Genomic DNA, 15,972 nt, shown 5'->3' on the forward strand with positions numbered 1-15,972 from the left:
CGCTTCTTGCCTCTTTACTGAAGAAGTTTTTGAATGCTCAGAGGTGGCGCTCTTCATGACGGAGGTGATGGATTCTAATTCACTTTTACTTGTGCTCCAAAGAGAGCCAGCTTCTGGCCAAACCTGATCTCTTCCTGCGCTTGTCCTTCCAGGTGACGTAAAGCTTTAGAAAGGATGAAGTTTGAAATCTCCACACACAAATCTACTCTTCTCCGTGTTTCTTGATCTGGAGTTGAGAGTTTACGCAGATCTTCATAAACACGCTGGATATCTGCACAAAGCCCTTTAACCTCCCCCAAGATATCATTAAGGGACCCTCTGATAAAGGCTCTGAGGACTGTTTTGACGAATGTTTAAAGAATTTAACGTGCACTTTCCATTTTTTGTAAATGTAGTTGAATCTTTGTGTAAGAGCTTTAATTTTCTCTTCTTGTAGTGCCTTGCCCTTCTCTGTTAGAGTACATTGGCATGCCCCACGTCTGAGCAGCTGCTCTTCCTCTCACAGTGGCTCTGCACTATCTTCCTCCTCTTCTGCAGGCTCATTTCTTTCTGACATGGCTGAACAATTGTCTAACTAGGAAATGTTGATTTTAAGAATGAAATAAACTTGCTTAGAATTTCAAACATCCAATGTGGAACTCAATTTTTACACTCCACTGAAACACCTTGACCTTTCAAGTATTAAATATGTAACAAATTACATTTTCTTTTGACATTTGGATAACATGCAACATTAAAGCAAGTTTCAGTTCAATATGTACTCAACAAATCACTGGTAACATCAAATGAAATCGGCAATCTTTTCATCAACCAAGTTTCTTGTTGCAAAAGAGTCTTCCACCAAAAGTCTTTATTGTCTTCTTTAATTATGTGTGAATAGGCCACTTATCTGCCAGTCCATGCACTGTTGTCCAAGAGATGAAGATCAGCTGGTCCTTGTTGCTTCACTGGCGTTTGCTGACAACAGGCGAGTTTCACAGCAACAACAACAGCAACAGCAGTTACACAGCTGAGTAAACAAAAATAATTAAATGAGTCGTTGCTTTATGTACAGCTTCATTTTTCCACAAGATGTCAGCAGAGATTCAACAAGTTTAATGAGATTCATGCTTTAGGTTTGGGCCTTGAAAAAGCTGAACTGACCCAATCATCTCCTGTACATCGAAGGTGGAAGAGAGGAAATCCATTGAAAAACGTCTGATTTATTGTTGTGTTCAGACAACAACAACAACAACAATAATAATAATAATAATAATAATAATAATAATAATAATAATAACGTGTATTTATGGGTTTCCTTTTAAAGTAGACTCAGAATTACTTAAATATACTACTACTACTACTACTACTCCTACTACTACTACTACTAATTCTAATAATAATAATAATAATAATAATAATAATGATAATAATACATTTACAATCGTTTTGAACATTAAAGACAAAGCAACCACATACGTTTAACAAATAATCAGAACAATAATGAGTTAGTAATGAACAATTCATTCATTGCGCACGCTAAAGTTACATCAGGGTAAAAGACTGTGTCCTATATAGTGAAAGTGGTTGTAACATCCCCAGCATGCTGCTGCCCTCCTTGGCTGCCTTTGAAACAGCGCTTCTCGGTATATTTTGAAGCAGATCATACTGCAGTGAGGCCCGAACCACGTAAGAACAGCTGGACACTAACCGGAAGTTTGTTACCGCCAAAATAAAAGCACATACTAGTAACGTCTAACAGTTATACATTTACTGACGAGCTCGTGCGACTCATTGCATGAATATACTGTATGTTAACACAACTCTTTCGCTAATCCTAAACAGGAAACCCCACCTACGTCTTTCATTTTGTGTAATCTAACCGGAAGTATGCTTAGTAAGGGTGTCTGACTTGATCCTAGCTTTTGGTCCACACGCTGCCCCAGAAGCGAAGCTGAAGTGCAGCAACTGGTTAGTGGGCTTTTGCCGGTGCTGCTGCTCATATACAGACAGAATATACCCGGTGGCTGTCGAATAATTCCGGTGGAATAACGCGGCTCTTGGCTGCTGCCTGCACATATTTCTGCGTGCTTTCATACTTGTAGGCAGTGTTTCGTCAATGGCAAGTCCGGCTGCAGACATAGGACATTCTCATCAGCAGCATCACCCTGTGACCGAATCAGCCGCCGAGCCTGCGTTTCAGGAGGCGCAGAAGTGGATAGAGGTGAGTCACTGCCCTGCAAACAACACGCATGTCGGATGGCCTCCGTATGATAGTCGCAGGTGATTCTGGGTTTCATCTGTGGTTGTGGTTATTGGCTTGCAGCGATGATCTCTTTTAAAGAAACCAAGTTGTTTTATTGCTTCGTCACCTGTTGAAATTGCGACAAGAACAGGCCCTTGTAAAATGTTTTCCATCATTACTACGAGTTAAATTCATTAATTCATTGTCAACTGATTGTTTCCGCTCACACTCAAAACTTAGACTGATTAGCCTGACTGCAGGAATCCTGTGTGTTACTCACCTTCTAGCCAAACCTAATTTAGCAATAAGGTGTCATTTGCTTCTGACGAGGGCCTGCTCTGGGCTGTACTGCGGCTGGTAATGGACCTGGTGCATGTTTGGCTGAAAACAACGAATGCATCATGTGGAATGGAGTTTTGCCTCATCGCAAGCTGGGTGAACAGTTTTCACACAAACGAAGTTTTGTTCTTGGAGAATTTCCACCACGACACTTGCCAGCCCCCATATACATTTCAGTCTGTCATCCTGCAGTGAGCTGTCCTCTGGGCAACTTTAAAAGCATTGGTGACAGACAGATAATCTGCATTGACAGATTTACAGGTTTACATAAAGGCTTAAAAATATGTTTCTGCTGCATAAGGAGTTTATTTTGGTGAAGTTTGAACTGAGGAGGTGTTAATAAAGTAAAGAGACTGTATGTAAACCCTGATTGGATCAAATTATTTGCTAATTTTGACTAATTTCATAGAGGTGTGTATCAGCAAGAATCTGGCTGTACGATATCACAATACAGAGGAGACAGTACGACATACTAGGACACTAAAAGCCAGATGAAATTTGCAAGTTTTAAGACTGAATTTTATTGAAAAGCAAGTTCAGTGTTATCCTGAGATCTCTAGTTCCATCACAGTAAAGGCGTTAAAAGCTGCTGCCACCTGGGAGTCTGAGTAGGGTCTGGGAACTCTCCTATTCAAAAAAACCTACCCCCTGAGTATTCTAACTGAGCCAATAAGCACTGAGTAGCGTACATCACACACCATAACGTCGAGTTTGTCGAATATGGCGTCTGAAGCGGAGTTTGCTGCGGCTCTTTTCTCGGTTCTAAATGACTTGAACATACCTTTAAAACAATAACAAGTAGAAGCGCTAAAAGCCTTTCTTCTAAAGAAATATGTTTGCGCTGTCGTCGGACGCCATTTTTGACTACAGCTAAAAAACTACAGCGTCACAGACTTCACACACAACGACACTCAGTTACTCATAGTCAACGAAGACAGCGGCAGAGTTTGCTGCAGCTCTTTCCTCTGTTCTAAATGACTTGAATGTCTTTAAAACCACAGCAAGTAGAAGCGCTAAAAGCATTTCTTCTAAAAAAATTAATAAAATAAAAGATGTTTGCGCCATTGCCAGATGCCTTTTTTTTACTACAGCTAAAAAAACTACAGCGTTGCGCGCTACAGTTGGCATTACTGTCTTTTTTCTGATTGGTTATTTTTGAGCTGCCTAGTCCCGCCCCTCAAGTTCCTCTCTGCCTGTGAGTCACCAGACTATTTCTCTGTGCAGAATTAAACAGGATGAGTCTGGCAGGCCAGGCTAAGCAAACACACCATTAGCTATGTAAACAAAATCTAAATTATCAAGCTAACATTATCATAAACAGTTTATTTTGCTTCTGGAGCAGATTAAGATGCCTCATACTCAGATCAGTGTTGCTGGTTTCATCATCACCCAATCACCCATCGCATTTAGTGAATTGAAGCCAAACTTTAGAGCGCGTTCGCTTTCTTCTAGTTGGAATTTCGGCGTTCCGACGAGAAAGCGAACGCACCATTAGCTGAACGGAAGCTAACATATCAAGCTAATGTTTTCTTAAACATTTTATTTACCTACTGGAGCAGATTAAGATTATGATGCCTCACGTAGATCGTTGTTGCTGGTTTCATCATCACCCAGTTACCCATCACATTTAGTGAAGTGGACCCAAACTTCAAAATGCTTCCTCTCTGCCATGATGTTTTGTTTACAGCTCACCCACAGTAACTAATGATATTGCGCTCTTGCGCCGGCGCGCAGCACGGGTACCATAAAAAAGCACCGTTTCATATGACGTGAATCAGTACTCAGTCGGTACTATAGAATTCGGTCAGTGCTTTAAAAGGTATCCAATTCGGCACCAATCCCTTCACAAAATATGGTGATATTTCATTGCATCTATAACTTCTTACATCCTTAGTCCACAATAAAGAAAACATTTCCTCTGTCACACTTTGAAAACTGGTTGTCACATCTAATTCAAATGTGATGTTACAGTAGCATCACAATACCTAGTCCAGTGATGCTGGAACATATTGTTAAACATAAAAATTAATAGTCTAGTTGCTGTACAAGCAGCTAATGTAATGCACCACTGCACAATGAAACAACCACTACAGATTAGAAGCTTAGAAGCTGACAATATTACATAGCTTTATCATATAATTTATATTTCTATTTGTATCTGTTTAGGAATCTTGTTTGTAAATTTGCCCATTTTCCTCATCTATTTATGTATTTTATGCTTGAATGCATTTGACATCCAGGACAGCAAAGTAAGAATTTCATTGTGCAGGGAAACATATTTCTTTAATCTGCATAGGACAATAAAGCTTTGACTTCATTTGATTGATTTGAGCTTTTTGTACACACAATTTAAACTTAGTTTTAGTTTAGACTTGCATAGCAGAACAGAAAATGCTGTCATCATCTGCAGTCCAAGATGGAGAGTTTGGAGCCCATCTGCCGCGTGGGAGACATGGTGAAGCAGATGGAGTAAGCCAGCCCACTGGATGGGCCAGGGCTACCTAGTTAATAGTAACTGAACCATTAAACCACAAAATGTAGTTAGCTACTTCATATCGATAGTTTTTTAGGAATGCTGTACTCGGTCAGTGACCGCTTTTTTCTCACGTGGAATAAAGAAAATCTAAAGTTAAATAAATACTAAACTTTACCTCAAATACTACACAAGTAGCTGGCAATAACTCGCCTGTCTTATGCACACTTTGTTTCAGCACATTGACAACCCTGCATATTTCATTAACTTCCTCAAAAAGACAGGTCCTCATATGGTGTCAGATGCCTTTGCAGGCCTATTTAGCAGCTTCAAACTCCTTTGAGGACCATATCACATCTTTAAAAAGCCTCTGCTGACCTAGAATGTGTGTGAGTGTGTGTGAAGAGAGATGGAAGTGAACCAACATGGCTTCTTTGTTGTTCTTCTCTCACCCTTTCCCCTTGGGGACTGACATCATTATCCCCAACACCTGATGACAGCCACTAGCTCCCGAATGAAAACATCAACACAAAGCTCCAGTCAACATCCCAACATGCAGTGTTTCACTGGTGTCATTCAGCTGCTGTGTCACATAGAAAGGCATTGCCTGAGGCGAGAGGCTACAACAACAGTTTCTTCTGTTTGCTATTCATTGTCAGTGAGAAATCACAACATGTCAAGATGCAGTTGAGACTTGTGTGCATTGCACTTCTTCTCAGTCGCTCGCTGGTGTTGGAAAGCAACATCTCTGACTTTTTGAGTCAAAAAGCTGTGCGGTTCGACATGATCGATTTTGGGCTTTTCTTGTCACTCGTTCTGTGTTAGTCTGTTCAGACGGGAAGCCACGCTTGATTACTTCCTAGAGCTATTTTTGAGCTTGTTCATGCCAAGTGTAATTAGGTTGACTTAGTTCTTTCACCACACACATCGGCTTTTACTTACTTTTGGTTTGTTTTAACAGGTGAGAATTATTCCAAGTGTGCTGGTTGTCAGTTAACCACAAATAAACTACTGGGAATTGCCATTGAAAGCCAGATCTATGCCTCTTCATCTAACTGTTCTGGTGGTCTTTCACCAGCTAGATATAAACTGATTTAGATTTATAGGTCAGTGGGTTTTCTTTTTCTGATTGAAGTTGTAGTGGTATCAAAGCCATAAATAAATAGATTTAAAATGAATGATCTGCCTGTATCACATATTGACGACAGGCGTAGATAACTTCTAACACAGGGTATCCGTGGGTCTTGAAAAGTCCTAAAAAGTCTTGAATTTAATTTAGGCAAATTAAAACCCTTAAAAAGTCTTAAATCCATTAGGTGAAGTCTTAAATTCGGTGAGTATTGATGTCTATTTAAATAAGTCTGTATATTAAAAATAAACGCGACAAGGTAATAAAATAAACTAATTTTTAGGTCTCTGCCAGCTGTTTTCGTGCGTTTCCGCACCACGTAACTTTGGCCACCATGTATGTGACGTATCTCGCCAGTTCAAGGAGAAGATGGTGGAAGCAAAATGGGGAAGTGTAAATTTGTTCTTTCTTGGCTTGATGTGGGTGATTTTAAACCGTGGCTTAAGCCTGTGGCCAACAACGATAAGGAGGCGTACTGTTCGATTTGAAAAAAGAAGATTAATGTCGCCTCGATGGGCATCTGCGCTATCAAATCCCACATGAATGGAGCTAGCCACAAAACCGCCGCCATTAGCTACCAGGAACATCAGCGATCAATCGGCAGTTTTTGTTCCAAAGCATCGGTGACGGCTGTAGAAACGGTTTCACCTGCAACACCTGTGAATACACCACTAACCAACGTGACGACCTCTACAGAATAGACTTTGGCAGTGACGGCACCCTCGTCTGTCGTATCAAACCTCAGAGTGGTGCTGGCGGTCACACCAATGCAGCGTGCTGAGGTGATTTGTTGTTTACACACACATTGGTTAATCACCACTCTCTGAACTCAAATGAGGAGATAAATGAAACTTTCCAGGCAATGTTTCCCGACTCAGCCATTGCAAAAACTTTCACTTGTGGAAAGGATAAAACAGGATATATTTTGAGATTTGATTAGCACCCTACTTTAGGCAGCAGCTTCTGGACAACATCAACCAAGCCGGATGCTTTTTTTTTTTTATGTTTGATGAGTCTCTGAACCAGACAACAAAAAAGAAGCAGCTTGATGCCTACGTACGTTTTTAGCAGGATGACCGTGTTCAATCCAGATACTTGGGTTCACAGTTCATGGGACATTAAAGTAAGTACGCAATTAATTTAAACTATTAATTATAAAATTAACATTTTGTAAAATATACATAATAAAAAATTGAAGATAGTCCTCGTTCTACCACAGCCTGATAACCTTACTGGAGACAAATTATATTCATTAAGTATATGATTGAAATAATCTTGACCATTTTAACCATTGTGAGCATATTTAGAGTTCTTATGGTTTTCATAAATGTTATTCTTTTCACAGAAATGTGTTGAAAAACTGAACATGAGACACCTTCTGTCTATCAGCATGGATGGCCCTAATGTCAACTTCAAGTTGGGAGATCTTTTACAGCAGGAGCATGGGGAACTCAACTGGCTAAGGTTGGAAGCTGTGGCCTTCACACTGTCCGTAATGCAGTGAAAGCAGGCTTTACGAGGTGGCAACTGGACAAGTTGCTTCGAGCCCTGCATTTCCTTTTCTACAGTGTGCCAGCTAGGAGGGAAGATTTCACTGCATTCACAGGGTCTACCTGCTTTCCGCTGCCGTTCTGCGGCCACAGATGGATTGAGAATCTCCCTGTGGCAGAGAGGGCCCTTCAAATTTGGCCAATGATTATTAAGGTTTGTTTACAATATTGTTACATGTTGTGCTTATCAGTTGAAATATGCCTTCCTGGTCTCATAATTTTGAAATCTAAGATGTATGAAGAAGATGACTGTTAGAAAGTAATCAGTCTGAATGTTTAGGTGATAATTCATCAAACACTTGTATTGCTTTTTATGATTAACCGCCTTTTATTTAAAGCAGCATGGAATTAATTAAATATTTAAAATGTCATAGTTTATGCATTAATATTTTTTGTGAAATTATGTTTACTTGAAAGGTTAGATTTTTTAAATAGGATATTTTAATAGAGTACAATTTTCACGTGGAAGGTGTTAAACAGAAGAAACTCCCAAACCCTGGAACAGCCTCCTATGACTGTATTGAGATGGCACAAGGTGATCCTTTCGTTGTCGCCAAACTGCAGTTCTTCCTGGCAATCTCAAGGATCTTTGACCCTTTTCTAAAGAAGTATCAGACTAATGAGCCAGCTTTGCCTTTCCTGGCCAAAGATTTGAGTGAACTGATACAGGTAACAATTTTGTAAAGAAGTTGGGGTTTTTATATTATGCTGTTGTAAAGTATTATTCTATAGAATCTAATTTTTGTCTGCAATTATCATTCTGTATCTTTTTAGAGTCTAATGAGACAGTTTCAAAAGAGAGACCTTCTGCAAGACGTCACCCCACTGCAGTTAACCAAAGTCGATGTCTAACGAGGCTAACTGGGTTTGTGCTACAGATGCTGATATAGGCCTAGGTGCAGAATCAGCCATAACATTTTAAATATTTTTTAAGTATCTATACTTGGATATTGCATTAAATACCTCATAATGATGATATAATTCTGAGTAGCCAACACCTTTCTTACAGTTTTTATATATTTTAAGTGGTACGAAGCCGCTTGGTTTGAATTTTAGCTGGACTTTTAATTAAGAGTAAAATAATCAAACATTTCTTTTGACCTAATTTTTTATGTATTTTGTATGGAAATAGTTATCTAGAGGAAAATCTCTAAGAAGATATGTACTTTCTCAATATGTGATATAGTGACAAAAATGTTGGCTTAAAAGTTTAGGAGTTAGCATGGACATTTAAAATGTAACAAATATTTACATTTTTCAGGCGCTTCAGGCCAAGCCAGGAAGCAAGTTGGGGAGTGTTCTGTGTTAATCTTTAAGAGAGATTGTGTAAAGAAAATTCAGTAGAAAAGCCCCCTCAAGTTTCCAGTGGTCAGAGCCATAGCATGTTTGGACCCTACCTGCATACACAGGGATCCAGAGTGGTGTCAGAAAGAAATGAGAACAGCAGTAGAGAAGTTACTGCAGGATGGCCAGCTGACAGGAGGAGTCTCTGCTGGTATGAAATCTACACAGTCTCGTGTAGATTTTAGAATAGGATGTCATATTTTAGTGGGGGGTAAGGGCCAGGATTCTCAATTGCAGTTCATTGGACACAGGATATTATAGTCATATGGCCTGCTTATCATTCCAGCGTCCCACCCATGGGACAAAACCCCATGGCGTCCATTAAACCTGGAAATTTAAGGGGTTAATTCAAATACAATTTAATAACTATTAATTTTCAAACTTTATATGTTTACAGGTGACTCCATTCTTCAGCAATTTGATTGTTTTTTTTACATTTGGAGGCAATAGGTGAAGAGGAATACCTGTCTTTTGAGCCAACTCCCCAAAGGATTGATGTCTTCTTGCATGCAGCCATGAGCAAGTTCCCTGAGCTATTGAAATTTTGTCAACTTCTGCTCCTTCTGTCTCACGGACAAGCAACTGTAGAGGTTTTTTTTTCTCAAAACAAAAAGGTAGAGACTGTGAATATTCTAGAGGACACGATGGAGGCACACAGATTAATATGTGATCAGGTTAGTGTTTGTGGGGGTGTGTTGAAGGTTCCAGTGAACAAAGACCTTCTTGCTAGTGTAGCATCAGCAAGAACAAGATACAGATTTACCTGGATGACCAACAGAAATGAAAAGAGGTGGCTAAGCAGAGCTTGAAGAGAAAAGGGACAGAAGAGGAGCTGGAACAGCTGAGAAAAAAGAGGAAGGTGCTACAAGAGGTCTGTCATGCACTGCAAAAAGATGCAGATGACCTTGCAACAAAATCAGAGGACAAATCTCCATCTTTAATGGCACAGTTGATAACAAAATCAAACACCTTAAGGGCAAGGCAGAAAGAAAAAGTCAAAGAGCTCAAGCAAACAGAAGAGAAGATTGACAGAAAAGCAAATGAGCTAAGGCGCATGCGAACCAATGCTTGTTTCGTCTTGTGAGCTTTATTTTCTTTTACATTTGTCTTCTATCCAGTTAACGGTTTAAGTACCTGGTTAGTCATTTGTTAGAACAGACTTCAAAATCTTAATGGAGTGTGCAATGTGAAAATGGGGAACACTGGTGTACTGAAGCTAAAGTTTGTGGGAATGTTTTGGGGAAAACCATGATTATTCCATTCTGTTATTTTTATCTTGACATTGTACTTTTAATTTTTTCAGTAACCTTTCTTGTCCCCAAATGATTAAAAAGCTGCCAAAAATAGTATTCATAGCTCAAGTTGTTCAAAACAATGAAAGTGCCATAATATCAATCAGTCAATCAATTAATCAATCAATCAATCAATCAATCAATCAATCAATCAATCAATCAATACTTTATTAATCCCAGAGGAAAATTAGAGATATCAACTTTTTAAAATATTTTCGATACTTTGGCATATTTGAATAAACTTTGCATTTGGTTAAAGTTTTGTTTGAAAAATTTATTTCTTTCTACCTAACAAAATATGAGCGTTTTGTAGTTTATTAGTTTGTTGCAATAGAGTCTTAATTTAATTTCAGAATGTCTTAAAACGTCTTGAAAAAGTCTTAAATTTAATTTTGAGATTCCTGCATATACCCTGTAACACATGTGGTGTCAGAAAAGTCATTTTTGTTCCAAGTAACAACTGTAGTTATAAAATTGCAATGACTTTATTAAATCAATGAGGTTTTACACCAAAATGGCTTAGATAAATTAATAGATTTGAGTGTTGCTAAAAGATGGTAAGTACGTTTGCCCTCAAGTGCTTCAAATCTTCACCAGATTCTGTTATCCCAGAAAACAAGAAGACAGTCTTGAAGTGCTTAAAACTGAACAGCAAACATTTGCAGCCCAGTTAGAAAAAAAAAACAAAAAACGTGACTTCAATCATAATTTGAAACTTAGCCAGACAAATGGCCTTTATTGGGAATCTTTGTAACCATCAAAAACTCAGTGAAGCATTCACACCTGCATTTATCACATCCTGTCACCATCTCATCAGTAACACTGCTGCTAATGATGGTGTTTTAGGTTTCTCTGAACTTCAGAAGTGACGGACTGGCCCTTTGATGTGGATGGAAACCCTCAGTTTGGTTAGGGTGAATGGTTTGTGTCACACAGCCACAGGGTGTTTGCATGTACTGAAACCTGATTGATATTATCCAACTGGGTCCTCTTTTCTCTGAAACATCTAAGTGATTAGTTGAATTATCTGTCTTCTAACTGATGGTTGAAGACGGTTTTGCCTCTGGCGGTTAAGTTCGAAGGCAGAGCTGTGAGAGAATAAACTAAAATTGTCTGACTTGTTGTGACTGAAGACTTTTTCACGTGGAAAAAAGACCAGCAGACTGATCCATGTTATTAGAGCATCCGTTTAGCATCAACATCACGGTGACTGGAGATTTGATCTTGAATCTGAAGTATGCAGGAAGGATCTTGCGTTTGTGATTTGTGGTAGAGATTTAAAAGAGGAATTATATGAATTCCAAGAGTCAAATGACTGGACCTGACGACAGCTCTTGGTGTTGATCTCAAAGCTTTAAGTGGAACAGTGGACTAAACATGACAGGGTTTGACTGTGTGTCTATGAGCAGCAATAACTTCATTATTCTACAACATAAAACCTTACTGCAGTATATTATGCATTATTCAATAATGGATACAGATAGTTTTAGTGTGTTTATGTTTGTTTTACCTTGTTTTACAGCATTATCTTGTGTGCACAACTACATTATACCTGAAAAAAATTACCTTTATAACAGTTATTGAAAAGTCATTCACACAAAAAAGAAATCGCTGAAAGCATCATGTGAGTCACAGATTCTGCCATTGTATCATTAATTTCAGAAGATGCCTTTGGTCTTTTTTTTTTTGCAGCAGAAATAAAAAATGTTTCTTCTTGACACATTGGTGTTAGAGAAGAAAATCTTTTAACGTCACCAGGCATCCAACTATATATATATTTTTATTTGGTGTTGGCATTCCAAATAAATATATAAATAAATAATACTTTGCTGACACCATTCCCTACACTTACACTCATGTTCCCAAAGTAGCTCTTTTCTACTTTTACAGAAGTTCATCTCAAGTAGAAAATTGTGAAACAACTCATCTTATTGTGTTTTTGAACTGAATGCTAAAGAAATATTTGTTTGTTGTGCAGTTTTTGTGGTCCTAAAGAATTTATTTCTTTATTACTAGTTCAATGTTAAATTTAAATTACATCTCATAGCTCTTTTAAAATAGTATGCATCTTTGTCCAACAAAGTAACAGAATCGTTAGTTTTATCTACATTTGACTGTCACTCTTGGATTAGATCAGGGGGGTTGTTGAGCAGATGTGCCTGTATGATGAGTTGGTGACGTGGTGGATTACCAGGGTACATGATGGGAGGTTATCCCACTTTCGTGTTGACATGGTTTTACATATGTGTAAAATTGCTACCAAGGTAACCAGCAATCAGTCCAGTTTCATTTCAGCATGAACACCAGTAAAGAGTTCAGAGATGTCTGTAACCATATTGTTGGTCATGTTTGCAGATTTCTAAAATGCCATGTATTTTTTCAAGGAGTTTTTGAATGAAACTGTGTGTTTACTGGTTTCTGGTTTCTTCCTTTCAGGAAAAGCTAAGTGAATATTTAAATTCATATCAGCCTGATACAAGTGGGAAGCATATAGGAAGCAGGAAGGTTGACTTTATCTGCAAACATCTGCTGGCACTTCATTTCACAACCAAATATATTCAAATAAAGTAGGTCAGTGGACTTTGTAAAACATCATTCAGTCAGGCTGATGGTGACTCGCACATTCTACATTAGTGTTAAGTTTTTATGGTTTTTAACTTTCTTCTTCATTGTGGCTTTTTTAAGTTGAAATTTGCAGAAGAATCCGTTAACGACAATGAGACAGATGTTGGATTTGAAAAGGGCTAATTTGAATTATGAGAGTTTAGTTTATAAAATGTTTAAAGGTGTGGTTAGCTGAAAAAACTTTTTAAAAATATTTTTCTGATTATAAATGATCAGTCTGGATTTTTCAAGCAGGCTGAACATGAAAAGAGTCTCCTACACCTATCTTCTGCTTTAACCTCTGATAGAAAATAGATGGTGAAAATCTAGGATTTGAAAATCCTCACAGATCTACCTCACACTGTGAATTAGCGTGCATGGGCTCACCCATCTTGACTCACTATGGGGAAGGCTGTTGTAGTTTCAACATCTGAGAATCAGCAGCAGACGTCTCGGCTGGTTTAAGCTAACCGTTAGCATTAGTAATGTCACCAGGTGCGCAGATAGGGTGGGGGACGGGGGGGGGATCTGTCCCCCCCAGATTCAGATCGACCACGATCCGTCCCCCCCAACAAAGGCCAGAAAGAAAACAAAATCAGAGGTTAAGCGCTTGAAGTTCCTTTTTCCAATTACATTGAATGCAGCATGACGTAAACAAACACTGACTCCAGAGGTGCCAAAGTGGTTGCTGCTAGGATGCAGGATGAAGCGAAAAAGGCAAGGAACAATTACTGCGTGTTTAAAAAAAGATCAACAGTGTAAGTAGGCGGGACCGATCTGTCTGTTTATGCATGTTGGTTCTAGTTTCAGTACGTTGTTGTCAGTGTTGGGACTTACTAGTTAAAAGTGCCAAAGCCTCATTGCTGACTTTAACAAGTCTCATCTTCAAATATGATCCCTCATGAAGTTACTACTTTACATCAGAATACAGTGGAGATGTGGAACCTTCAGGCTGAGCAAAGTTTGGGAGTTTTTAGAGTTTGAAAAACGTCTCCCACTGAGAGGCTCCCAGTCGGGGAGAGGAGGAGATGTGTGCAACATGAAGAGCGCAAATATGAGATAAAACCTATAATTTCCAGCAGGTCTGGTCTTTGTTGACTGATCACTTTGTCTGGTAATGACTGACTCTGATTATGAAGCAGAATATTGACTCTGATGAAGAAATTCACTCATCCAGCCGGGAAGATTGAAGCTGCTGCAGCATCAGACAGCTGGTGCTGCACGAGAGGTGTGTGGAGCTTACAAGCTCCAAACGTTGGGTTTAATGTTGGTTTAGCCTTCTTTGGGACGTGATGGATGTAGAAATGATGGTAAAACACCGCTAACGTGACTGGCGTAGCGACAATGTAAAAAAAAAGCCGTCAAAAGATGCAGATGCCGATGCGTTAGGTATGGAAGTCAAGTGTGCCACATAATCATACAAAAAGTAAAACATAAAATTTAAAAGAGATTTATATATTTATATATAAATTAAAACTTTCCAAATATTATGGAAATTTATAAATTACTTAAAAATACGAAGCAACATCTGTTGGTCAGGCTGAAAAGTTTGGGAGTTACTGCTCTAAGTGATAAGTGAATTTCGTTTTTTAAATATATTATGAGCAGTTTTTTAGGGTTTTTATGTTTTCTGTAAAGATCGGTATGCTGAAAATCATTTAATGTTTTGCATAAAGCATGAGGTTTGGTTAGTAATTGATTGGGAGAATAACAAATGACTGATTTAAATAGTGGGGCGCCTCTGTCAGTGCGCCCCAGGGCAGCTGTGGCTACATCATAGCTCATCACCATCAGTGTGTGAATGTGTGTGAATGGATGAATGATACACTGTAGTGTAAAGCGCTTTGGAGTCCTTACTCTGAGAGGCGCTATACAAGTGCGGATCATTTATCATTTATAGTGTTGATCAGGCAGAGCTTTGTTGCCAGTGTTCCACTGCATAATGGCTTCAAACACGTATATAAAAGTGTCAGTTTTTACGTAAACCATTGGATGAAATTACACAAACTGACTGAGCTCTAGTTAAGGCTCTTGCAATAGTGTGTGTGTGTGTGTGTGTGTGTGTGTGTGTGTGTGTGTGTGTGTGTGTGTGTGTGTGTGTGTGTGTGTGTGTGTGTGTGTGTGTGTGTGCGTGCGTGCGTGTGTTTGGGGGAGGGTACATTGGAAGTTTGCCCCCCCCCCCCCCCCCCCCCATTTTGAAAATCCTATCTGCGCTCCTGAACGTCACCACATAGCAGACGCTTGTGTAAGTTGCAGAGATAAAACATCCACTATGCAGGTCAGAGGTAGAGTTGGGTTGCTGTTATCCTGTCCAGGGCAAGATGTCTAAATATCAGAAAATAAGACTCTAAAACCTGCTGTCTGAAGCTTAGCTGTGATGTGGGTAGGAATGGGTAACTTTCACATTTGAACCAATTCTGTACCAATTCCCAGTACCTAGGAATCGATACCAGTACTTAACAGTACCATTTTAGGACTGCAGCCATCGATTAGTTTGGTAATCGATAAATTTGCCTCAGTAATCGATTGATTAATCGGATAATCCTTTAAGTTTCCTTGAACATGCGTTAAAATGTCAACAGAGCAGTACTAGTTGTGAAAAACAAGTCAACCAGTAACATTTATTTATTCAGTTCCTTTTCATTTGCTATCTTTAACTCAGCAGCATGTTCAGTTGAGAAGGATGGATTTGCCTGGGCCAGTCTGTCAAATTATGAGGGTTCCTGAAATATTGAGAAAAGAAATTTAGTTTACCAGCTAACAACTGTGATTGTTTTTCTAACAATAAAATAATAAACTCCAAAACATTTACACATTTAAATATGCTTTTCCTTTTTGCAACAAAGATAAAACTGCAATGCTGCAAACTAAATAACTGAAAATTAAAAACATGCATGCAAAACCAAAGCCGACAAGCAAAAAAGTGCTTAGTTACTTTTATCTAGAGAGGTGCCATATAAAAGATATCTTCTTCAAACATTTTAGTCTCATTCTCATACTGACTTGCAATAAAACAT

General features: G+C 38.8%; 1 protein-coding gene across 16 annotated transcripts in view; it reads left to right on the top strand.

Moving 5' to 3' along the window:
• Positions 1–1,576: 1,576 nt before the first annotated feature.
• Positions 1,577–15,972, top strand: part of LOC107380209 (LIM and calponin homology domains-containing protein 1) — a 112,439-nt gene continuing 98,043 nt past the window's right edge. For all 16 annotated transcript variants that reach the window (XM_054739349.2, XM_070550128.1, XM_070550137.1 and 13 more), the window contains exon 1: positions 1,577–2,203. In XM_054739349.2, coding sequence (XP_054595324.1) covers positions 2,099–2,203 — 105 coding nt within the window. In that variant the 5' untranslated portion in view covers positions 1,577–2,098. The remainder of the gene's footprint in view (positions 2,204–15,972) is intronic.

This window comes from Nothobranchius furzeri, chromosome 1, assembly GCF_043380555.1.
Source record: "Nothobranchius furzeri strain GRZ-AD chromosome 1, NfurGRZ-RIMD1, whole genome shotgun sequence".
Taxonomy (NCBI): domain Eukaryota; kingdom Metazoa; phylum Chordata; class Actinopteri; order Cyprinodontiformes; family Nothobranchiidae; genus Nothobranchius; species Nothobranchius furzeri.